The sequence below is a fragment of the Grammomys surdaster genome, unplaced genomic scaffold (assembly GCF_004785775.1).
Source record: "Grammomys surdaster isolate TR1022 unplaced genomic scaffold, NIH_TR_1.0 125956, whole genome shotgun sequence".
Classification (NCBI taxonomy): domain Eukaryota; kingdom Metazoa; phylum Chordata; class Mammalia; order Rodentia; family Muridae; genus Grammomys; species Grammomys surdaster.
Genome location: NW_021620775.1, coordinates 787,538 through 813,835, shown reverse-complemented (window position 1 = coordinate 813,835; position 26,298 = coordinate 787,538). Strand labels below are relative to the sequence as shown.

At 41.0% G+C, this 26,298-nt stretch overlaps 1 protein-coding gene across 7 annotated transcripts in view; it reads left to right on the top strand.

Annotated features, from left to right (window-relative positions):
* The first annotated feature begins 13,685 nt into the window (after window positions 1-13,685).
* The window catches only part of Dlg1 (discs large MAGUK scaffold protein 1), a 193,860-nt gene continuing 181,247 nt past the window's right edge, over window positions 13,686-26,298 (top strand). For 4 of the 7 annotated variants that reach the window (XM_028753790.1, XM_028753788.1, XM_028753789.1 and 1 more), the window contains exons 1-3: window positions 14,019-14,086; window positions 14,545-14,594; window positions 15,276-15,407. In XM_028753790.1, coding sequence (XP_028609623.1) covers window positions 14,576-14,594; window positions 15,276-15,407 — 151 coding nt within the window. In that variant the 5' untranslated portion in view covers window positions 14,019-14,086; window positions 14,545-14,575. Of the gene's footprint in view, window positions 14,087-14,544; window positions 14,595-15,275; window positions 15,408-26,298 lie in introns of all 7 variants that reach the window. The other 3 variants (XM_028753793.1, XM_028753792.1, XM_028753786.1) reach the window with 1 other exon arrangement.

Here is a 26,298-nt window from a genome sequence, read left to right as displayed (position 1 = left end):
GATCGATCATCAGGAGTGTCCTGGAAGTCACAATTCTCCTGCCTCAGCTCTTCAGTGCTGGATTATAGGCAACCCCACTTGGCCCTTCATCCACTTTTCTTCTTTAGACCAATGGTTTCTATTGACTTCCTGCAGGTTAGCGCTGGGCCATCTTCATCTCCACATCCATCTGTGAACAGCTGGTATTAATTATTGACTGGACTGAGCAGACTGAAGAATAGGGCATGAGCATGAAGAACATGCTCATTTCCTTGTTTGCAGGCAAGTCTTTTTTTCATGGAGAGCTGAACTTGGGTCATTGTCCACCTTCATCTCCAGCTTCTAGAGCCACCAAAGTCACCACCCATCAGCATCTCAACCACATCCTGCTCAGGACTCTGCCAGGAGGCAGTTCCTTGGTTCAGAAGCAGTCCTCAACTCAATTCTGCTGCCAGCACTAGTGTGGACTGCCAAGTCTTTGGCATCCCTGTAATGCCGGGCACTGGCCAGATCACTTCTCCAGAAAGCAGTCAACAAGTCTAGAGCCATGAATCTATTTATTAATTTTTTTTTTTTGCCTTTACATTTATTTACTGTTGGAGCTGTCATGTGCCACAGTCCTGAGTGTGGAGGTCAGAGGGCAATTTGTGAGAGTTAAGGTGTTTTTGTTTTGTGTTTTGTTTTTGGTGAGTCTCAGGGGATTGAACTCAGGCTTTCAGACTTGGCTTCCAACACCCTAATGGCTAAGCTATCACATCAGAGTGAAGAATTGTAAAGCAGCTTCCCCCGTGCAAGTGATAGATTCTAGGATAAGACCTATCTCTCAGTGGAGTCACTCTTGCCTCTGCTACACAGGCTTCTCCATGACTAAACGTGTAAGGCTTATTGTGAGAGTCTATGCTCAGGGCTAGAGCTGACCGACACACAGTACAATTTTCCTTTCTGTGTCAAGTGGTTCTGCTTTGGAGAACTGATTTACCAACCTCCAGCAAGCTGCCTATATTCCTTACGTTCTTTTAGCCCAGCCTAAAAAAGACACACGAATAAGGCTAACCCTGGAGTCAAGGCCTGGCCTTGTCCTTGACCCGATCTGAACTTTCCAGCACTTTGGACCGGAACAGCACCAGTCACACTCAAGTTCTTAAAGTCACAATGGCAAGAAGAAAGTCATAAGCACAGAGCCAGGGAGGTCTTCCTGAAGGATGATTATGTGTGCATTTGCATTCTCTCCTGGCTTGCACACAATTAGCTTGCAAAGCTGTGTGGAACAAAGATCACGAAGCCTAGAGACCGATTACAGGACCCTATCACTGGCCCCAGACCCTCCCCCTCCCCCGGCAGCATTTCCTTGGAAGATTCATCAAACTAAGCCCTGAGCTGCATTCTGGCTCGATATAGAGCCACCATAGAACAAGAATGATTCACCAAACAACTCCTGCCTTTCTGTTTTGGGGGCTTCATTTAACTGGTTTATGTCTCGGAGTAAAGCTATTATAACGGCGTTATCCACCTAATGAGCAATGGTGCAGTCTTCCCCGGCGGCAAGCTCTAGAATTATGCAGTGTTTAAAAGCCACCACGACTGCAGGGAATAGTCACTAATTTTTCTCTTGCAAACACTGTGATCATATTCAAAACAAATAGATGTAATTATTTTGGTATTTTTTTCTGAACATTTAATTCTTTTAATAAATCATCACTCCCCAAAGAAATAAGCACAGTTCATTAGCAGTGCTAATGAAAATGTCATTTTTAGAAAAAAAAACAAAAAACAAAAAACCTTACCCAGAACATCATTCCCTGGAGCAAGATTTCCAGGAGCTTTGTTTGCCAACTTTATTAATGAAAACTTTGTGCTGTGAGTCAATAAATTAAATATAAGACAGAAAAAGAGAGAGGGAGAGAAAAAGAGAATTGTCCTAGACAAGTAATTATATATACAATATTTTTTATTATGGTTCTAAAAATAGAGTCACAAACTCCCAAGGATTAGTAGTAATCCTTTTTTAAAAATTATTTTATGTGTGAGGGTGTTTTGTCTGCATGTGTCCGTGCTCTATGTGCATATCTGGTACTCAGAAAGGCCAGAAGATGGCATCAGATTACCTGGAACTGGAGTTATGGTAATGGTGGGCATCCTGGCAGGAGCCATGACTCAAACCTGGGTGCTCTGGGAGAGCAGCCGGTGGTCTTCACTGCTGAGCCACCCTCTCGGCCCGTTAGTGGGATTTCTTTGGGGCACATTATGGTCATACTGAGGATGTCTCTTCACTCACGTGCAAACAAGGGAACTTTAAAGAAATTTGAATGCACTCCTTTGCACTCTGTAGTCATGATAAGCACAGACTCGAGATTCGAACCGCCACACCCCAAGGCATCAGCTATGTGGTTTCCTGGCTTTCTTCTTAGGCTAATGTGTCTGACAGAAGTGTAATTTATTCTAGTATCTGGGAGAGAGGGGAACATGTATCTGGCTCATAATTGATGTGTAATCTATATCAGTTAAACTAAACTAGGGACCTGATGGATGAGGCGTTTGTTGAAATAGCTGACTAAGCAGTGTCTTCCGTTATAATTTTCATGATTGCTCTTTTAAGGGAGTTTTTAATGCCATTGTTGAAATAAGCAGTGGACCTGAATGAGAACAAACCCAGACCATTATTATACAGACACTGTGCTAGCAAAGGGCAGAGCTGCTCTCTCTTGAGACTGTAAAGCTGGCCAGGAATACGGAAGCCTTACAACACAAAAGAGGGAAGAAGGAAAGAACGAAGAGAGCCGCAGGTATGCGCTCATTGGTGGTGTTAATATGACAAAGCTGGAGGGGGCTGGCTAGAGGTGGGATTTGGGGAAACATTTAGTTTCCAGTGGTCTTGAGTTAGAAGCAAGGGCATAGGTTAGGAAAGCTGGCAGTCATGGTGTGAGCCCTGATTCTCCAAGGCCAACTGCTGCAGAAGTGGAGGTTACTCTTCCCAGGCTGGTTGCTGCAGAGAAAAGTTGTGGGTCAGAATCTCATTGGCATATCATGTCTAGTCAGTGTCCCTGTGCATATTCAGTCAAATGTATCAGCCAGTTTTCACATTGCATCTTTATCCAAATCCATATGAACACCTTAAAATGGTGGGCTTTCAAAGGGACTTACCAGCCTATTAAAATTCACTTGAAGATAAAAATGGTGGTGTATTATTTGTAATTCCAGAACTTGGTGATGGCGGCGGGGGTGGGGGGGGGAGTTGACACAGGAGGGTTGCAAGTTCAAGGCCAGCCTGGGCTATATATCCATAGTGTCTCAAAATTTAAAATGAAAGACGAGGAAGAGGAGGAGGAGGAGGAGGAGGACAAAATCTATTTTTAATGGGTATGTGAGAAATGGTAACAGGATGGAGTTTATTGGTATGTATATGGGCTTCTTAAATTGCTATACGTTTTCTTTTATTCTCCGTGTGTACGTGTTTATGGTGTGTGTTGTGCAGGGAGAGTCTCGGTTTCTCTCACTCCTCTGCAACTGCATTCTATTAGGTTACTTGCTCTAGAGTTTCCATGGATTCCTTGTTTCTCTGCCTGCTGTCTCTCCTGCAGATACGCCGGGATTACAGCCATGTGCTAATTCTACTGTCTCTGGCTTTACATAGGTTCTGAGAGCAGAATAAGGTCAAACCTCTGTCTTTTATAGACCTGCAGGAGAGCATCACCCAAGTCAGTGGGAACCTGGGCATCTTGCTTCTCTTTATTCAGATAGTCTACTATTTCCTGGTGTTCAGCTCTCGGGGCACCATACACTAAAGTCTCTCAACTTTTTTGAAATTCAGGGCTGTCATTTCCATATCTCTTCAAGAAAATCTAAACTTTTTCTGGGATTAAACATTTAATTAAGGAATATTCTAAGTCTTCACAAAAGTACTCAGAATAAATAGAAGAGACCACTTTGTATTTATCACACATTATGATTTAATGATCTGTCAATTTTACAATGATGATAAAGGCAGCATGTGTATTTTGAATTTTGATTTTTTTTCCCTAACTCAGTAATATTCCTACAGTATTTGATTGTAATGTTGGAGCTTCTAGTCAGCCATGCCATCAAGAGGGGAAATAACTACTATTCCACAGTGTTTTATGTTCTTGTTGTTTTCTGTAGGTGGATAATTCAATACATTATGAGACATTCAACCCTTTACTATGAAGTAGGCTTTGTGTTGAATTATTTTGGCCACTATAGTCTAATATAAGCATTTTAGGCATGTTTAATAATAAGTTAATTAGGCCAAGCTATATTCAGTAGCTTAGAAGTATTTGAATGCAATTGGGGGATATTTTTATAACCTCATTATAAGACAAGAGAAATACCCCTCCCTCTCTCCCCACTCTCTGTGTGTTAATTCTTCTCTACTACTTTTTTTTGAGGTGCATTTTTCATTCTTTCAACTTCCCCCCCAACACACATCGATTTACTAATATTTCATCAACTTTGCATATTAGAGTTAAATACTCATATCTTCACTAAGGCTGGAGGAGCAATCTTTTATTTTGTTCTAATATTTGGGGAATGATGTCTGAGAGAAAGACTAAAGAACAGAGATACGGCTTTGTGTCGATTGCTTAAACCCAGGACCCTCTGAAGACTTAGCATTTCTTTCCTTCCTTAAAATGTTTTTTTTTTTGATTGATTGATTGATTGATTGATTGATAACCGTTCTGGGTGGAGAAGGGCTTCCCGTGTTCTACAGCACAGATGTGATGATTCGAAGACACCTTGGGGGGTGTCAGTTTTCTCCTTCCACTGAGTGGGTTCCGAGGATGCAGTCAGATCATAAGGCTTGAGGGCAAGTACCTTTATCCAATGAGTCATCTTGCTGGCCTGAGGTTTTCTAACTATTTCTTTTCTTTCTTATTCTTATTTTGTTCACCTTCACAAGTGATTTGTAATGTCCCTTTTAAGAATTGTTGATTTATAGCTGTTTCTACCTTATTGCCTCACTCCCCTGGGTCTTGGCTTTGTGTATTTGTGGGGTAATCTGTGATCTGGAATGATAGCCATCTTGGGAAATGCTTTCAGGATTTTTTAAAAAGCATTTCTGGAATTTTTTTTTGTCAACTGTAGCCTGATTTATTTATAAGAAAAATAGAGGTTATTTTAACCACAAATATTTCAGTTGGTAAAACTATCTTGGAAAGAAATGAGTATACATTTGAAGGAAGTTTAAGTAGAAAGTAAGATTTGAATGATTTGTTGTCTTTCCTGTCCTTGTGAGTGTAAAATGACAGGGAATAATAAAGGAATTTAAGGTTATTCAAAATGAAAACCAAGAAAATTATAGCTCTAATGTGTGCCATTTCCCCAGATGAAAGACTGCCACAGAAAGCTGTTTTTCCAAAAGCTCTGGCAGTCTTCCATCCCAAAGGTGACTGGACACATGACTCAGTCCACAGCCCATTATGAGAAATCTTCCAGCTTCTTCTGGTTTATCTGAGTTCCGTTAGGCCCCATATCAGAAACAGAATACAAATAACTTCATAGTATTCTAATAACATTTCTTCAAATTTCAATTAAGTCTATGTTCTCTGAATATAAAAAGATAATCTGATTGAGGAGTCTTAAGCAGAGCCTTCCTGGAAGAGACAGTGTTAATCCTCTGAGTACAGGGTGGGGTAAGGGGACTTTCTGGAGTAAAGAGATTTTAGTGGATCCTGAGGGCTTCAGTAAGAGCTCCTGTGGTTCCCTCAATATGAAGAGTTCTTTAAAAGCTGAAGTCCAACTTGCCTAAACTTAGAGATGTACTGCAAGAAAGCATACTCTCCTCTGTAGCACAAGGTCAATCACCCTTCGATGCTAGTCCTTTCTGCTCTCTAGGAAAGTCCTTTGGAATTGTATGTGATGCTAACTAGCTGGGAGCTCTCCCGGATTTACGCGGCCTGTCTGTCAAAGGATGGTACCAGGTGCTATCCGAGGGCTCCATCAAGCTGAACATCTCACGTGTCAGGAAACCTCTCAACTATACTCTGGATGCCTGTCAGGGGAAAAGAGGAAGAAAGATGCTATAGGGGACTTGTTTCTTTTTACCTGTAAAAAATGTGTACAGGTACTTTGGCTAAAAGTATGCCTGTTTACCATTTGTGTGTCTGGTGCCTACAGAGGCCAAAAGGCATTGCTGGATCCCTGGAACTAGAGTTGCAGTTGTGGAGTCCCCATGTGGATGCTGGGAATTGAACCTGGGTCCTCAGGAGAGCATTCAGTGCTCTTACTGCATTGAACCATCTATCAAGACCAAAGACATTTTAAAGATACACCTTTGCATTGGGAAAAATGAATCAATCAATCATCCAACAAACAAACAACACCCAAGCCCTAACTCATTTAGTCACAGTCTGTAACCAGGTTTATTTCTTTGAGGCGAGAGTCAATGCTCCTATTCCCTGTTCCATTAAAATTGTCTCCACGGTTGAGTTAGTTTATAAATGTTGAGATATATTATAAATATACAACACACTAGCCTAGTCCCTGCTTTTGTTTGTTTGGTTTGTTTGGTTTTTCGGTTTTTTGAGAAGAGTCTCATTGTATAGGCCAGACTGGCCTCAAACTCAGAAAGATCCACTGCCTCTGCCTCTCTCTGCCTCTCTCTGCTTCTGTTTCTGCCTCTGCCTCTGCCTCTGCCTCTGCCTCTGCCTCTGCTCCTGCCTCTGCCTCTGCCCCGTGCTGCGTTTTACTTTACCTAAGTCTCTAAGCCTCTTTCTATTTTCCCTACCTCTTTTAGTTTCTTTCTTTCCACCTCTGTTCCTTTCTAGTTTTTGTATACTAGCCGTACCTACAGATACACTTTTTGGTTTTGCTTTTAACTTATGGAGAGGTCAAATAGAGGCGAGGAAATGTAGATGAAGGGAAAACAACATACTGCTCACTCCCAGCCTCAACCCTCTAGCTGTGCTGCCCTAAGGTAACCTTTTGTCCTTAGTACCCTCCTCTGCAGAGTGGGAGAGCACAACAGAAAGTTTGTCAGGTTGCTGAAAACCTAAAGCAAGTTAACTTCTTAACACAACATAGAGTGCTGCCCAGTATAGGGGTACAGGTTAATACAGAGTCCAAGGCATACAACTCTCTACGGAAGCTTGCTGACACCCCATTTGAGAAGCTTGACTTCAGTACCTCATTGCCCCTGTCCACACTTTAAAGGGAACTGGACATACTGTCAGTGTGTAGCTTTTACTCTGAGATTCTCTGTGATGGTTATTTTTAACCATCAGCTTGATACAATCTAGAATCACCTGAGAAAGGATTCTCAGTGAGGGATTGCCGCTATCAGGTCGGCCTATGGTAACATCTGTGAGAGAGTGTCTTGACTAAGTCTCTTGTTGTGGGAAGACCCGGCCCACCCTGGGTAGTACCTTGTCTGGGTCCAGGATCTCTGATTTCTTAAGGGTAGAGAGTGCGCTGAGTGGGAACAAAAGTAACAAGCCAGTGCTCATTCTCAGCTATTGACTGGATGTGACTGGCTCCTTCAAGTTCCTGCCTTGACTTCCCTGAAATTGTAAACCTAGTAACTACTCCTCATGGGATCTAAGTTTTTTCTTTTTCAGAATATTTTCTCACAGGAAAAAAAAAAGTAAAATAAGAACATTATCTCTGAGGCCAGAGTTGGTATCATCTGAACTGGGTAGACTGGATTCTTGAGGTAGATAAAATGGTTCTAATAGCATTTTGGTATTCAGCTGGGGCTGAAGCTGCAATGGCTGAGAGCTGTGGCTGCAGATGTTCAGTCTTCTGTCCCTCATCAGACTTTATACCAAGGAGGCCCTGCTGAGTGCATTCAGCATCTTTCTCCTGGGAAAGTCCAACCAGCTTTTGGAATTTTGGAGTATTACACCAACCACATGAAGGAACAACTTGCAGTATCTGTATATCTTTCATCCACCATTTGACTTTCTGTCCCCTGGGCAGGTAGAATAAGCCTGCCTGAAGACTGAAGGCAAGCTCTGGATGCTCTATCTTTCTCCAGTGAAATGGCCTTAGACTGAATAATTTATTTTTTCCTGAAATAAGGTTTCAGAGGTGCAACTGTTCTGGTTATACTTTTTCCTAGACCCTGGTTTTTCTAAATCACTCTTAAAGTGTGCTGCCAAGATATGCCTCCATGGGCTCTCCTGGCAGTCCTACTGTCTGCTGAGATGAGGCTATGCCTACCCTCAGTTACTCTATATTGTATGAAACACTTTGTTCAGGCCATGAGTCACCCTAAAAGACTCATTTTTTGTTGTTATTGTTTTTGGGGGAGGGTTTTTAAAAAAAAAGAAAAGAAAAAAAACCAGGGTCTCAATGTTTAGCCCTAGCTGGTCTCATACCTGCCTCTGCCTCTGCCTCTGCCTCCTCTGCCTCTGCCTCTGCCTCTGCCTCTCTGCCTCTCTGCCTCCCTCTCTGCCTCCCTCTCTGCCTCCCTCTCTGCCTCCCTCTCTGCCTCCCTCTCTGCCTCTCTCCCTCTCTCCCTCTCTGCCTCTCTGCCTCTCTGCCTCTCTGCCTCTCTGCCTCTCTGCCTCTCTGCCTCTGCCTCTGCCTCTGCCATGCTGGGATTATAGGTGTGCACCACTATGACCAGCTCCATTTTGAACAGAAGGATCACTGAACCTTGTGTGGACCCAGAAACTGCACCATCTGTCACCACCACCCATCCATCACAGACTGTTAAGTCTTAGAGTATAAAGGAGTAGAAAACCAGCCTATAAATTTGACTGGAATAATCTGAGACTGTTGGGTCACATGGGCACTTTACAACTCTACCAGGGAAACCAAGCTCAAGAACTTATCAGACATGCCGGGCCAAGGAAAGATTCAACTTCCCTACCATCACTCATAAAGTAATGGATATCTAACCCTTCAATGGCATGGCCCCACAACAACCTGATATCTGGTGTGTGTGTGTGTGTGTGGCGGTGGTGAGGATGGTGGTGGGGTGAAGAGGGAGAAAGGAGGAGGAGCAAGGGCTCCTTGGCTCAGTTTGTTCTCTGTTGCCTGTGCAGACTCCTGGACTGCTTGCCAGTCCATCTGTTTGCCCTTTTGGACCTGACTTTTGATTTCCTGCTCCTGACTAGTACCTTGCGACTGAACTTTGCAGCTTTGCTTTCAAACCTGATTCCCATGGCTCCCTTCTGGAACTAGCCTGGTTATCTTATCAATACGGATTCTATCCCAGCCCATTTCTGAAACCTTTTGATCTCAGCTGTAGCCTCTTTAACTTGTATTTATTCTGTAATCTACATATATGTATATAGATACACAGATGTATTTACTGTGTGCTAGGAGATATTGAGAGTATTAGTAACTAAGATTGGAATAAAAGAAGCTACAACATCACTTTGGCCAGCTACTCTTAAACGACAACTGGCTGCCATTGAAACAGCTGAATCTTGTGAATTTATTATTATTCAATAAATTCTGACACTATGGAAAGACACCGACAGGTTCACTTATGTTTCTGGCATAGTGTGCTAGCGACACTATCTGTGGTCACTTTCACCGTTCTTTACGCTATTCCTCCTACAATGTAAGCTGCCATAAGCCTTATTGATGGCATCACATGCTTTTCTTTTTGCGATTGTCATGGCACAGCCAGTGTACTGGTACTCTGCCGGCCTGAGAGCTAACACTGCCATAGAGGCTGACAGGATCTGTAGAGCTTTGCTGAAGACAGGGTGGGGCTTAGGGGGCAGGAAGTTAGATGCAGAGCTGCAAAGATAGTCCGGGTAGGATGCTGGCTAGGAAGGAAGGTTTGAAACTGAAAGTCAATATTCTTTGAGATCAAATCTCTCACATATCACTAACAGAATGGGAAGTTTCGACTTTCTTTGCGGTCTTGTGACTCCTGAGGCTTTTAAACTATACAACAGAAAAGATAACTTGAAAATCTTGTGGTTGGATTTAACCTCTGTTCTCTTCTTTTATTTAAGGTTTGTGGGTATACACATGTATGTGTATTTTTAATGAGAAGGTTGGAAAAGTCATGAGGTTATATGTTGAGCCATATGCATTTAAGTGCAAAATGTAGGGAAGAGTTTGTGAAAATAAAAGCTAATTGGAAAAATACGGACATCGCTGCTTTGGAACCATGCTTTGGACATGCTCTGATATGGAACCAGCTTCTACTATGGTTCCTGATATTTCTTCTTCTTATACTCGTGTTCTTGAATACCTGCTTTTGGAAGGAGATATTAAGTCAGCCCTTATAAATGGGATTTCTGCCCTCATTAAAATGGCTGAAGGGAGCCTGTTTGTCTCCCTTTCCACGAAGATGCATTAAAAAAAAAAAAAGACACCATTTAGAGCAGTAATTCTCAATCTGTGGCTCACCTAAGACCACCAGAAAATACAGATGCTTTCATCACAATTCATAACAGTAGTAAAATTACAGTTATAAGGTAGCAATGAAAATAATTTTATGGTTGGGGGTCACCACAACATGAGAAACTATATTAAAGGATCACAGCATCAGGAAGGCTGACAGCTAATGGTTTAAAGGAATGGGCTCCTCACTACATGTCGACTCCCCCAGAGTTGTGATAAAACTCGTTTATAAATTAGCTAGCTTTAAGTAACCAGAATGCACCAAAACAATGTTTCTTCTACAACAAGGGCAGGTGAAATATTGAGGTTTCTGCCTTGTCTTCTTGGATCATTTGTCCTGGGGGAAGTCAGTCACTGTGTCATCAAGCAGTGAGGTAGAGAGGTTTTCACTGTGAGAAACTGAGGCCTCCTGCCAACAGCCATGTAAATTATCCATGCTGAAAGAGCCTCATGTCAGTGTCTGGTGGTGTGCACCTGTAATCCCAGTGCTTAGAAGGTGAAAACCCGAAGCATCTCAACAAGTTGGAAGCCAGTCTGATCTTCATAAACAGTTCCAAGCCAGCTAGGGTTATATAGTGAGAACCTTTTTCAACCCTGACAGCCTCCAGAACCTCCTTGGCCTCAATTAAAGCCTTCGGATGACTACAACTTCTTGAAATTCTAAACCAGAGCCACCCAAGTAAGGGGTCCCTAAATTCCTGTCCCAAAGAAGCTGTGATAATATTTACTGTACTTTTAAGTTCCCAAGCATCAAGGAACTTGTTATATAGCACTAAGTAAACTAATGCAGAGGGACAGAAATGAAGTCAAGTCTTCTCATATTCTACCTGCACATGTCCTAGCCTCTCAAGGAAGAACAAGTGGTAGGTTCATTCCTGTTTTTGGACATTGCTGGAATGAATATATATACATATATATAGTTCCTGATCACTGCCTCCTTTTGTTTAGGGCAGGATTAGGATGACAGTAAATTTCAGGTCCCCTGGCAGGAGCTCACTGAACCTCATTCATTTGCTATGGGGCTCTGGGGTCCTCGAGAGCACAGCTTGGATCTTGCTATTTCTACCCCCATTACCTTTCCTAGCAACTGAACATATATGAACAGAGTGAAGGCAAGGGAGAGGACAAACTACCCTGCATCCCGGATTCTAAGAAAAGTCTATTCTTCAAATGGTTCCGTGCAGACCAGAGAGATGGTGGTTAACAATGGTTCCTTATTGGAGCCATTGCATTGGCAACATATCAACAAAGTCTTGACAATGATACAAAGCCATTAGACATTTCCACTGTTAAATAACCTCCACTCATCTGTTAAGATCCTTTTCTTTCAGGAGCCATCCTCGTTCACTCTCTGGTCTGATTTCCTCTATGCAATGTGGCTTTTACTGTTGATCAGGATCCCAGCATGCCTAATGCAACAAACCAAAATAGTCTGCTGTCAACATGCTTGTTCAAACTCATAGTGGGACGTTCCTTGGGTTGGAACTAGGAGAGCTGAGTTGACCAGTTTATATGGCTTGGGGAACATTTTCTTTCCTTTTCTGGACTCGGTTCTCTACCTCAAATTGAAAGTAGATCTACATGAGCTCTAAAGTCCTAAGGTTCTCACAAGTTAATCCAAAAGTGAAACCCAGTCATCAGCATACCTGAGTTATGGTTACTGTGCAAGGTTCTTCTCTGACTTTTCCATCGTTAGGGACAGGGGAAAGGCCTGTCAGGTTTATTGAAAAACAAACAAAACAAAAAACCAAACAACCCCCCCCCCAAAAAAAACCAAAACCCTCAACCTCCTCCCCTTTTCTTTTAATTAAAACACATTTACTGATGGATTGATTTTTAACCGTGTATGTGCATGGAGGTCAAAGGACAACATATGGGAGGCTCTCTCTTTCCACCATGTGGGTCCCAGGGATGGAATTCAGGTCATCAGGCTTGGAGGCAAGAACCTTAACCAAGTGAACCATCTCCGAGCTGGATCTAAGCGGATCCAACCTTATGGTTTGACACACATGGGTCTCTGCATTTCTGGTTCTACCTCAATAACTTCTGACGACTTTGGAAAAATCCTCCTGGGCTATGGAGCAGAGAAGTTCTTGCTGCTCAAAAGCAGGTCAAACAGCTGGGCAGTGACTTGGAGAACTTTCCCCTTCCTCAAGCTGCCGGCTCAACTCTAGAGCAAGGGTCCCTTGGGACTGTTTGCTTTGCTCTAAGGTGCTTGAAATTTAAAGTACGTGTGGGGGCTGGCAGTAGCTTAGCCTCTGGGGTAGCTAAGCTACAGGTGAAAGCCATTTTTTTTGTCTTTCACCTGAAACGGTTTCTTCTCTGTGTAGCCCTGGCTATCCTGGAACTCAATGTAAGCCAGGTTGGCCTCGAACTCATAAAGATTCGGCTGCCTTAGCCTTCTGGGATTAAAGTCCTGTGCCACCACCGCCAGGATAGAAAGGTGAGTTTCTTAAAGGGACAGCCATTAGATGGGTAACTCCTGGGAGCATCACTGGGCGAGGACACATTCATGAACGCACCAATGAATGCAGGCATGAATGAATGAAAAATTAACGACCGAACTTCTTTTCACCTGATTAAACGGCTCAGACTAGGAGTTAACCCCTCAGACCTAAAAATCTTCTGAAACCCTCAAACGTTTAGCAAACTAATAGGTCTCCGTTTTATATCTGGTCCTTAATGAAACTCCTCAAATCTTTTTTGAGAAACGAAAAATTTAAAAACCAGTAAAAAGTGGAAGACGTAGAGTACCTCTTCCCCTCCTAAGTCCCTTCTTCCTCCGCCCCTTAACGCGATTGAGGGGCGCAGTCCGCACACATTCATTTTTCCCTGTTGGGAATCCACCCCGGGCTTGCCAGGCACTCATCCTTTCTTGAAGTTAGCCAGCACGTGTTCAGGGAGGTTAAGGGGTGTCTTGATCTTGTTTCTTGGGTCTAGCTCAGGTGAGGTCACTTCCCTGTTTCAAAGTCTCCAGCACCTCGAGTCCAGCGCGCTAGTTCAGAACCGCAGGCTACCTCAGGTAGGCTAGGACGACGTGCAGGCTGGCTGTCCCAAAGCCACTTCGGGCCACCTGTAGAGCGCGTGTCAACTCCTTTGTCCTTAAAGCCACTTGGACTGGAGCTCCTCTCAGCAAGGCGCTTCCCTCTGGATGCTTAAGGGTCCTCCTTCCTGTACTCCAGCCCACTCCAGGCCCTCCTCCCTTTTCTAACCCCTAGGTAGCAGCGCCCGGAGCCCGGGGCTCGGAGCGAGCCGCCTCCTCACTTCTCATTGGCTGAGAACGTTGGGAAAGCAGTCACGTGGGCGCGCGGCAGGCCAGCTCCAGGGCCGCCATCTTGGCGGAAAGTTTAGGGGGAGAGCGACTGGGGGCGCGGAAGGAGGCGAGGTTCCGGGGGTGGGGCGGCCCAGAGGCGAGCGGGCGAGCAGGGCCGCGGGCCGCGGCGAGCAGGCAGGCGGCGGCGGCGGCCGAGGCGGAGAGAGCGGCGTGGGGGTGCGGCCGCCGAAGGGGAGCTCCTCCCCCGTCCCCTCACCCCCTCAGCTGAGCTCGAGTCGGGGCGGGGCGGGGTACGTGGAGCGGGGCCGGGCGGGGAGCTGCTCCGAGTCCGGCCGGAGCGCAGCCGGGGCGCCCGCGTTCGCCGCTCGCGGGAACTTTGCGGCGGAGCCGCAGGTGTGGAGGCCGCGGAGGGGTGCATGAGCGGCGCGAGGGCGGCGCGGAGAGCGGCGGCTGTCCGGTCCGGCCCCTGCTGGAGTCGCCGCCGGGAGGAGGCGAGCGAGGAGCCAGGCAAGCGAGAGGAGGGGGCCCCCGAGCGGGTCGGGGGAGCAGCCCGGCGCTCGGCTGGGCTCTGCGGGGCTGGGCACGGGCCGGCCGGCGGCAGCAGGTGGGGAGCGTGGCAAGCACGCCGCGGCGGCGGCCCCGCTTCTCTTCAGGAGCTCTTTACGGAGGGGGAAGCTCTGGACGAACATTCCGAAGCGGGCTTGGGTCTGATCTTAATCTGTAGGGGCCATAGTGACCCCCGAGAGCCAGCTTTCTGCCTTGGCTGACACTGCTCGGGGGGGTTGAGGCTTCTGCTTTTTTTCACTTGGGAAAACTTTGGAAGGTGAGCAGTTCCACCAAGGTTTGAGTTTTTCGTAGTCGAGAGTTTGGGGCGGGAGTGGGGGGGGGGCAGGGGCAACGAAAGGATCCACGATTCAGTTCTTTGCGTTAGTTCAAGTTTTCCTTCCTGTTTTGTGTTTGTAAAGGTGTGTGCCTTCTTCCTGATACTGGAGAAAAATGCCGGTCCGGAAGCAAGGTGAGAATTTATTTTGGGACTGTTCTGTGGCTGTTACTTGCTGTAACATACATCAGTGTTGTAGTTACTGTTTTTAAAAGGTTTGTGTGACTTTGATGAATCAGCAGGCTCTCGCCTTTATTCTTTATGGTATCTAAGCTTCACATCACTCAGGTTTGGAAACACCTAGTTGGCTACACACACCTTCTTGACATCCGTAGTGATTACAGAAGCAGTCAGCCCTCGACCATGTGTTTTTCAAAACTTCATGGCTTCAGTAATTCACTTTATCATTCATATCAACACTGTTTTGTGAGCAACTAAGAATTGATGTTTAGAAACACTTACATTTTGGTTGCAGGAACAAATTGCAGATAACTTGTTCTTGTCTATTAGGCATTCTAAAACCAAGTTGCTATCAGTTTAATTAGATGATCTTTTAGTCTTGGAAGCTGTCAGTCCACAGTTAACACAGGCTACTCACTTGTTCCTTTCTCTTCTGTGATACAAAGCCTTTAAAATATTTGTCTTAGTAGGGAATGGAATATGGGTGTAGTGATGGCAGCACTTGGCTTGGAGGCCCTGGGGAACTCTTCAGATGTCTTATAGACGTGGCATGTAGCATTTTCTTGTAAATATGTATGCAGATACACACAGACCCTTAATAAATACATGAAATTTTCACCATACTTGTCTTTTCAGATACCCAGAGAGCATTGCATCTGTTGGAAGAATATCGATCGAAACTAAGCCAAACTGAAGACAGACAGCTCAGAAGCTCCATAGAGCGGGTTATTACCATATTTCAGAGCAACCTCTTTCAGGCTTTAATAGGTGGGAGTTAAAGCTTTACTTGTGACCACTGTACTAAAGCATGATGCTTCTCTGTTAGTATAAACTTAGAAAGACAGTGTGCTTGGTTCTCTTCGGACGGTCATTAACTTAGAAAATCTCTAGTGAGTCTGTGTTTTGCAGTTAGGCCACCTTCGCTTCTAAGAATGTTTAATTACCAGAAAAACTTACTGGTCTGGTTATTTCTGTGCACTTTGAGAACACCGTTTCATGCCTCAGAGTTAGCTGTTGAAAGATGGACGAGTTGTAGAAATGTTTTAGGGACACCAGTTGTAATGACTGAACTACTTTGGTGTTTCTGTAGTTGACTTATATTTCTCTGGAATCCTTGAAAGTGTTTGAAGGGTTCTTCTGCTGTGTTTGAGAACATTCATTGAAACACACCTCTGTTAAATATGTCATTTGTGGAATATGAATTTTAGACCTGGAAAACGATCTCAGAGGTGATATTGTCTAATAATTATTATTCTACAGACAATATTGTAACAGTCTTGTCCTTACCTGTATCTTAAATATGAGATAGTTTGTTGTTTTAAAGAGTTGGACAAATAGTCCAAAGTCCTGAATTTAGTTCCTGACACTGTTAGTGATTAAATATCAGAACTCATTCAGCCTGTTTAGGCTGTTGTGGTTACAACAGACTGTGAGTGGGAAAATGAATCAGTGGGCTTTTAAGACTTTTAAAGTAAGTAGACTCTTTTAAAACTGAAATTTTTTGTTTTTCACATCATCCCCAATGTATAAAACAAGTTGGTCTGTCTCTGTCTCCTTTTATCATATACTTCAAAAGTTTGCAAACTACTAAACAAGGTGATTGATTGCTTCTAGGTTTGATAATGAGATTTTTAAAAAAATTAAGTATCTACTGTCTAACATGTTCAAATAAGACATATGCTTTCTCACATTATGTTCATTTTCTCAGTAACTTCCCAGCAGATTGGCCTAACAAATGTGTGTGTTGATAGATTATTGGTGTGATTTGAACACTGTTGTCAGTGTGTGCCTTGTCATAACTTACTGCTATATTGATGCTCTTTACTGAATGTTAGACTCTTACAGGCTTGATAGCCCTTAAAACTTTTTAGAATTTAGTGTTAGGACAGACTTAAAGACATGCATAAAGGGTGGCGAGATGATGACCTGCCGTCTGCCACCCGTCCTCTGAGATGATCAGTGTTGTGGTGATGTTAGAGTGGACACATTTGCGTTTGTTTTCCAAGCCATAGCATTTAAGGTACAAATAGATGATCTGATTGATTCCTTGGAGGAAAAAACCTAGCAAATGAGGAAGAGAAAACTATTTTAGTTATGTAGTTTTCTAGATCAATATTAAGCTTAGAATTTTTTATTAGATAGAGACATGTTAGGAACAACCCCAGTATGACTTGTGTGCCCTGTTTACACACTCATGTACATACAGACCAGTCTTACTGTGTGGGAAAGCTGTAACCTAGGAAAAGTAAGAGAAGCCACTCTTTCCATATTATGCTTGGACTTGCTATGTTTTGAGGCAATTTTTGTATCTTCTTGCCTGTTTTGAATGTTCATTCATATGCATAGTTAAATTTTGATAATCTTCCATTTAAGTTTGCACTTGAGAATTTTATCTGTCTTTTTAATTTTGTTAGTTATGGACTTCCTTTGTTATTTGGGCTTACTTGTCTTTTAGTATTTCTAGTTAAGTAGTATCAGGTATAGTGGAGCAGGAGTAACTGGATGTTAGGCATTTGGAGAGAGACAGGTTTGCTTTTTGTGCATTATAACTGAGTTGATGATACTGCTGCACTAATGCATTCATTCTTGTCACATACTATCATTTTAGCACTTGAAGCTGAGGCAGGAGGATTCTAGGCCAACCTGGCTAAATCACAGGGTTAAGAGGAGTCTGAGCTACATAGACTTTGTCTCAAAATAAAACAGAAAACCAACACCACAAAGTATTTCTCATGTTTGCTTCTCATTCTGAAACTTTAAGCTGTTAAGATTTTGTTCTTTATATCTTTACCATTGTTTTTGAAATAGTTTTACAATGTGCTTTTTAGCTGGTAAATTGTTCTATGTTAAAAACTAGTCCATTTTGTCCAAGTTTATACTGAAAAATTGTGGGCTGAGTGCTTCTCCTAGAGTGGCAGCACTTTTTACTTTCTAAGCTGGTGCACGTGAATGAATATCTAGATTTAAAGGAGACATCCATCTCAATGACCAGAGCTAAAAATATCATTTGACAGTTAGGTTCTTGATTATCATTTGGAATTGAGTTTTTGTAGGTTTTAGTGACTTACTTACCTGTTTGTAGGTTTTTTGTTTTTTGACAGGGAGGCATGTTATACACTGTTTGTAATTTCATTATTATTATTTATTGATTCTTTGAAAAAAATTAGTATTGACTGTTTTCATGAAATTACAGTTTATGTGAGTCTGTAGGGTTTGGTGGTATGGAAATGTTAAGTCTTTTCTCCTAGTTGACAATATGCATTAGCTTCTGATACTTTGGGGTTATTTGAAAGGACAGACTACATTGTATCTGTTCTGTAATACCATTTAAATTTTATTTTTATTATATTGAGAGAGAGTGAGTGTCTGTATGTGTGTGTGTGTACATGTGTGAGCACACTTGTGGTGCTTGTGTTGATTAGAGAACAACTTTTAGGAGTTCATTTTCTCCTCCTATCACAGAGGATCTGGGAATTGAACTCAGATCATCAGGGTTGGTGGCAAGTGCTTTTACATCCTGAACTATCTCACTGAACCCTGTTATAAAATTTTATAATATGTCTGAAAGCGGGTGTTATCTTATACGTACTATATCCCCCATTCCTTCCCCCACTTTCTCTTCTGTGTATCCAGATAGGCTCCTGAGTGCTGCAGTTCAGATGTGAGCAGTCACATCCGGCCTGTATGTGCTGTTAAGAATTGGTTGTTTGGTTGTGAGTTTAAAGTCTGTATTATTATTGCTGGCACGTGAAATAGTGATGTAACATAATCGACAGTATTCTCAATTTAGATGTAGAAAATGTTCTGGTACTTGAATAGTGTTGTTAAATAATAATTCAAAACTTTGAAAGTTCTTGAAAAGCAGTCAGATTTCATTCAAATCTAGTTAAGTTTGTTCATTCTCCTCTCTCTTTCTTTCTTTCTTTCTTTCTTTCTTTCTTTCTTTCTTTCTTTCTTTAAGACAAGGTCTCACTATGTAACCTTTACTGTCCTGGTACTCCCTGTATAGACCAGGCTGGCCTCAAACTCATAGAAATCTCCCTATCTCCTAGGTGGGATTAAAGGTATGTGCCACTGTGCCTGGCTTCAGCTAAGTTTTTTCTTTAGAATCAAATATTTAAAATTATAGCAACAAAACACATTATTTGCACATTTGTTTAAGATTTAGTCGCAGACATATCTGGTGGTTGGTTTTGTACAGATAGAAAGTAGTATCCTTTTGTCATTCATTCATCCCCATATCCAGTATTACATCTGAAAGTTTAGAGGTTAGAGAGATTCAACATGGTTTGATTATATCAGAACCCAGATACCCAGATTTTAAGGTGTCTGGAATTCAGGGTGACCCTGAAAGTCTAGAGATTTCATACCAAGTCTATCCTTGTAGCTGTTTCTTACTACATCACTTTCAAGTTCTGTCTTTAAATCCTTGGGTAAATTTAGTCATGTGATTTGCATGTTTTAATTTTATTGTTTTTTTTTAATCCGCAATAAATAGCAAGCTTTAACTTTATTTAAGGGAAGACATGCTAGATAGTAAACCCATTGGGCTACAGTCCCACAAATATCTACAGTTCATACCCCCTACTCTCTCCACCCCCACCCCAACTTCCCCTGGAGTATCCCAACTTTATATTGTCTTTTTTTTTTTAATAAGTCACAATTATTACTGTTTATATGTATGGGCAACATACCAGTGACCACATGCATGAAGAAAAGGATTCTCTCTCCCCAGCAGGTATTCACTACCAGTAGCTTTTCGGCAGGTTGTGGGGTCTTGAACTCCTCAGCCATCCATCCTGGAATTTCTACTGGCTTGATCTTGTTGTGCAGGCAGCCCCAGCTGCTGAGGGATCATGAATGCACTGGCCGTGTTCAGAGCTCCTACCCTTCTCCTTTCTTTCAACCCCATCTTCTCCAGTGTTCCTTGAGCCTTGGTCGGGAAGACCTGTGACAGTGATGTCCGGTTTGGGTCTGAGCATTCATACTTTTCTTGAGCACTTGGATCAGGTATGAACCTCTGCATAACTACTGCCCACAGTAAAAAGAAGGTTTTATTTTTGGCCAAGGTTAGGAGCTACATAGATCGGAGTCAGGGTAGCCATGTAGAGAGGCTGTGGTGAACCTTATTTATAAGTTAGATTTTAACGTGTATATTTGAGGTTTACAAAATGATGTTGTGAGATACATAGATAGTAAAATAGAGCTATAGGGAAGTAGTTAATGTATCGTTTTGCATACTCTTATTTTTTAGTCGAAAGCTGCTAAAATCTGCTTAATTTGACAAAGGTCCCTAATACTGTCCAATTTTATTAGCTTTAGTCCTAATGTTGAACATTAGATTCCTAAACTTGTTCATCATCCATATCCCACTTAGTTTAACCTCTTTTTCCTGGGTCTCCCTCCTCACCCACAGATTCATCCTCACCATATTTAAATTTTTCATTTCTCTTTAAGCATTCCACATCCAGGTGAAGCCAGGCGGTGTTTTTATGTGTCCAGCTTATTTTAGTTAGCACAGCGTCTCTAGGTCTATTCATGTTGTGATAGATGAAACTTTTTGTTAAAGAATGAATCTGTGTGTATGAATGTATATGTATGTGCATACACAGCACATCTTTAAAGCTTCTGGACCATTAAAAACATTTAAATTGTTTCTGTGTCTTACGTATTATGAGTACGCGGCAGTGAACATAGGCATGTACATATCTTTTCAAGGTGGTGATTTTACCTCCTTTGGTTGTATCTGTTCCCAGATACATCCTGGGATTCCTGGGTTGTCTGGTAGTTCTATTATTAATTTCTTTGGGAAACTAATACTGTTTTTCATAATTGCTTCACAGATCTAAATTCCCACCAGTAGTGTAGCATGCTTTCCTTTTTATTCTTGCCACCGTTTGTTGCCTCTTCTGTTTGTGATGATGGACATCCGTATGAGATGTTATTTCATGATGGCTTTAGTGATTTAGAGCTCCTTACTGTCCTACCCCTTCATCATTTTTATGTTTATGGGAAAAAAGTATGTTTAGGTCGTTTGACTCTTTTTAATTGAAGCTTTGTTTGTTTTTCTTAGCCAAGACCTCATATAACCCATGAAAACTGTATTGCCAAGAATGGTATAAAAAGTAATAATGACTATATTTTAAATATTTCATTTAGTCCTCAGTCCTGTGAGATATATTTAACAATAAGATGATTATACCATTTTATAGATTAGAAGTCTGAGGCACTAAGAAATAACTAGTTTTACCCAAGAACCCTCAGATACTAATGTGTGTAGTGTAAAATTGAATTCTAATTTGAATCCAGAACTTTTACTTCATTAATTAAAATATTCCATATTGTTATGTTCACTGTCATTACATTAAATGCAATAAGCATAATAACAAGTTTAAGACATGCTGGTCTGTAGGGTTTTTTTTTTTTCTTAATTTTTAAAGTATCATTTTGAAGGAAAATGTTTATAATAAGTTGATTTTATAATCAGGATTTGAGAACTTAGCACTCTCAGTAGGTAAAATCAAAATTATGTTTTTTCTTACTATAACTGAGATTACATTTTAGCCTGTTACTAGTATTTTTAAGTGTGTATGGTAGTTGAGCAGGAAAACATTAAAGCTATAGATTAGGCTTGAATTAAAAGAATTTTTCTTAACTTTACATGTAGCTCCAACATTGACATTTTTAATAAAATAATTCCCTCTTGATGCCTCCTTTAAAAAGAGATTTTTATTTTATTAGTAGTAGTGTTTAGCCTGCATGTATACATATGTGCCACATGCACACACTGCCCATGGAGGCCAGAAGAAGACATTAGATACCCTGGAACTGGAGTTACAGACGCTTGGAGCAGCCACATGGGTCCTGGGCTGAACCTGGGTCCTCTGGAAGAGCAGCTAGTACTCCTAACTGCTAAGCCGTCTCTCCAACTCCTGCTCTTACGCTTTTATAGAATGGTTTTCATTTAGGATTTAGCTGATGTTTGTAATTACATTCAGATTTTATATTCTTGGTTTAGGATTCTGTATATCCATAAGTATGCAGTGTCATTCTTCCCTTCCTTGGAAACATTAATTTTGATCACTTGATTATATGTTGTTTTATTTCTCTTCTTTCTAGTAGCTTTTCCTTTACAAGCATATGTGGACCGTTTACATACACTACTCTTGAGCAAAGTCATAAACACTTCTTGTTGGAAGTAGTTGTTACTGTGGTTGTTGAAAACTGGTAGTTACTGAATAGTAACATTCCTCTGTGTTTCCCAGTTAATACTTGGTATTTTATTGTAATCAGAAACTCTCTCTTGTCTGTGTGCCATGAACTTTGCAGAGCTTTGTTTCTTTCAGTGGTTTTCATTTTTACCATCCTAATGATTTTGATGTGTCGACGGTTGCAGGTTTAGCTCAGTGGTGCCCTTCTCAAGCTTTCTCTTGTGTTTTTATGATGTGTCTCATTTCTTTAGCACTGTATTGATTTTTGGCATAAAGTGATGCTTCAGGCCTACCTTGTGACTACCAGCCATACACCTTTTAAAAGGAATATTCATGTTAGTCAAATGGTGTCTAAAGAATGGAGATAACTTATTTTTATGTACTACCTTGACATCTACCATGTTTCCAGTGTGTGAAATATAAATTGGTTATAATCTTGAAATTCTGTAGGTTATTTTCTTTGGGAATCCAAGTGGTTTTTTTCAGTATACCTTGATTTAGAAGTATGCGGAGTGTCTTTGGCTCTGTTAGATGAACTGATGAAAATTTTCCTTCTGCAACTGCAGGTTGCATTTCACTGTCATTCTGCTCTCTAGACGCCCTGTAGCCCTCCAAAATGGAATCTGTCATAAGGGTAGTACATATTCTACCTAAAACATTTAAGGTTAGACAACCTTAGGTTTTTGTTTTTTTTTTAAATACAAGTAAATGTTATTCTCTGTATCTGTACAAATAAATACTTTGATTTTGTAAAACGTTTTACACAAACAAAACAGTAAAGTTGTTTTCTATATAAGAACTGATTAAAATTGGCTGTAAGGACAGGCTGGAGAGATGTCAGAGGCTAAGAGCACATGGTACCTTGCACTTGGTTAAGTTCCCAGCACCTATATCAGGTGCTCACAAATACCTGTACCTCTGTCTTCAGGGGGTTTGCATTCATGTGTACATATTTACATTCTGATACACACACTCAAACAGACACAGGTACACACACACTCAAACATACACAGGTACACACACGAGTACTCAAACACAAGCACACACACAAAAATAATCCAAGTTACTCTTGACAAAATATAAAGTTATTATATTATATTGAGTGAAAAATGCATCTAGTTAAAACATATCATGACTATAATTTTTTTCTCTAGTGGCATAATGTTTCAGTTTCTTTAATTGAATACCAGATGAAATAATTGACTTGTATAGAACTAAAGAAGCAGACTCTGCATAGTGAGGTACAGCAAGTAGCTCCCACTCTAAGCAGCACTGAGACTGAGAGGGAGCAGACTTCTCCACCTCATCTTGTATGTTTGTATGTGTGATATCCACTTATGGTGGGCTGACAGGGAGAACTGCTTTGTGTGTGTTGGTGTACTGTGGTTGAATTTGTATAAATGTGTGAATTTTCTGTGCCATACATAATTGTTTGTATTTTCCCCCAAATTTACCAGCAGATTTCTTTCAGTGTCAGTTTTTTATCACCGTAAATGACTGTTTACATAACACAGGTATTTCTGTTAATAGCTTTCCAGAAACTAGGCTTTTTAATTCAGTTTTTTACATGATTTGATTAACACTGCATTCATAGTATACAAATGTGCACATCTTCCCATGCAGGTGGGGTGTTCTGTTTTGCATTCTTTACTATATCCATAGGGTAAATTACCAGAAGTTCATTACTAGCTGAAAGGGTATACACTTTAAGGCTTTTCTTGTAATTTGTGAAGTACTCTTACTAATGTTATATCAATGTAATATTTTAGGCAGCATATAGAAGAATGACTGGTTTGACTTAAACAGTGTAGAGTGTTATATATCTTTTAATATTATCTCCTGATTTGTGGAATATACTTCGAGATAGTTTGATCTTTTATTTGAATTTCTGAATTCCCTGTTCATGTCATTGTATTTCTTCCCATTCTTTTCTCTTTATAAAATGAACACGGGGCTTATCAACGCTGCCTGACATGTAAATCACAAATAACTACTCTAGTTTGATGTGTGTTTTTAAACTTGGATTTTAAAAACTCATGTTTATTTATGGTTAGATTTATCAGTAAATATGTGTTTTATGTTTGTGGTATCATGCCTAGAAAGGCTGTCCTTGATATTTTAATCCCCAAGACTATTATCTTAATCTGTCTTCAGCATTTATGAAAGTATTCACCTACATTCAAGACTTTTTAAAAACATCTTAATTTGTGTGTATTGTTTAATCCCTAGCAGCACACACATTTATTTATGTACAACATAGACAACATGCACTGAAAAGGAACATTTTAGTAAATGTTTGATGGCTGTGGTTTAAGAGGCTATAGCAACTTAATGATATGATATATATATATATATATATATATATATATATATATATACACACACATTTCTGTTACTGAACATGTATTCAAATTGTGAAGAAAACATTGAAAGCAGTAGGAGGGACACCTAAAGATGTCTGAGCAAGGTAAAGAGTACATTATCAGAAACAAATTGACAATTGATCATGTTGATTTTTTTCTCAGTTCTCATTTATTCATGTGTTTAAATATCCAGTGTCAACAATAATGACTGCTCATACTTTTATATATACACTGTGAAAACAGTATGTAACTATAGAAAAAATTATAATTAATGTTTCAAAAATTGTATCTCGCTATAGTGTTACTTACTACCCAGTGTAAAGTAATAGTCCTTCAGGAAACCTAGGTAAACCATTAATTTGATGCTCACTTAGAAAATGAGTAGAGTGGTAAAAGGCGGTTGATACGTCATAGACCAAGATGATTCCTGCCTGTCCTGAAGGTGCCGCAGACAGCTCACCAGATTCACATATCAAACAGAAATAGAATAGCTGATTGCATTTTTATTATTATTCTGAAAAATTGTTTTCCTGTGAAAATGGTGATGCGTTAGCAGAAAAAACCATAGAAGAAACTGTAGGAATGTTCAAGTATGACTTAGAGGAAGCTGCTTGTTTAGACGAATCACGGAATCTGTGGGGTCCATCTTATTACTGTGCAGTCCTACTCCTCCAGTGTGGACTCAGTGCTCGAATTGATTTTAGACTAAATGAAGAGCCAATCAGAAGGTCCCTAAAAGCTTGAACATATGTGTGAAAGCGATTAAAACTTAAACACATTGAGTTAGTCCTAAGAATCAGCAGAATCATTCATATCTATTAAAAAAAAAAATTCTAGAGGCCAGAGAGATGGCTCAGTGGGTAAATATGCTTGAAGCACAATCCTGATGACCTGAGTTTAATCCTCAGAACAGAGAAAGAGAGTTGACTCCCTTAAAGGTTTCAAACCATTGGCTCTCACATATGCCTGTGGTACACATGTGCCTGTTCTCACATACACATATTATACACAAGGAAGTCAGTAAACATTAAAAAAATCTATGAAAATCAACTAACTTATTTGAGAAGTCTTCACGTAAAAGATTTTCATTGCCTTTGTTACTTTCTTAGTTGGCTGACACTGGAAGAGAAAGTATAGTGTTCCATAAATAGCCTCACAGGTAGGGAGCTGAGGAAGGTGAATAAGACGCAGAAGGACAGACATTTTCAAGTGTGCCAAGAAACTTTACAGTGGGGGTAACATGCATCATCGTAAACAGAAACACCTCACACACATGTAACGGTTCCCAAGCTAAGAACGAAGGCTAGTGCTAACCTAGGCTCAAATTAGAAGATCTGGACACTGACCTGAGACTATGCAATAAGTAAACACAACTTAGAAAACATTCCTAACCTATGAGAAAGTATTTTATTTGATGGAAAAAAATACTGACAAGTCAGAACCAGTAAGAAACTATTTGTGAAACATTTATCTGACAAAGGACTGGTACCCAATTACACAAAAACCATGTAAGATATGACAGTAAGAAAAAAAAAATCCACTAAAAGTGAGCAGAAGATGCAAATATCTGACTAAAGTTAGTCAGAAACAGCAAGTAAATATACAGGAAGATGTTTAATATAAAATGCCATAAGGCACAGCCAATAAAAATGTCTAAACTGAGTAAGTAGAATAAAAGTCCAAGTCTACATGGGATCCTGTACAAAACCAAGCAAACAAAAACCTACATAGTGCCACACAGCTTTCAAAATGCTTAAAATCCAAAGCACTGCTGCGCCTTAATGATGGTAAGGATGTGAGTAACACACTGCTGATGGGCATGCAGATGAGCATGACCACAGCAGAATACTGCTCAGGTAATTTCTTAAAAATTACACCGTATTACCTAGCAGTTACCTACACTCCTGGATATTAACCCAGATGAGTCGAAACATGTCCATTAAAAACCTACTCATAGCCCCCTTTTCTTGGTTTCCTATCCACCATAATGTAAATCGTTTCTGGCACACACTCCTATGCCCATTGATGTCCAGAGACACAGCCAAGTGACCATGAACTGAACACCTTGGAAACCATGAGCCAAAA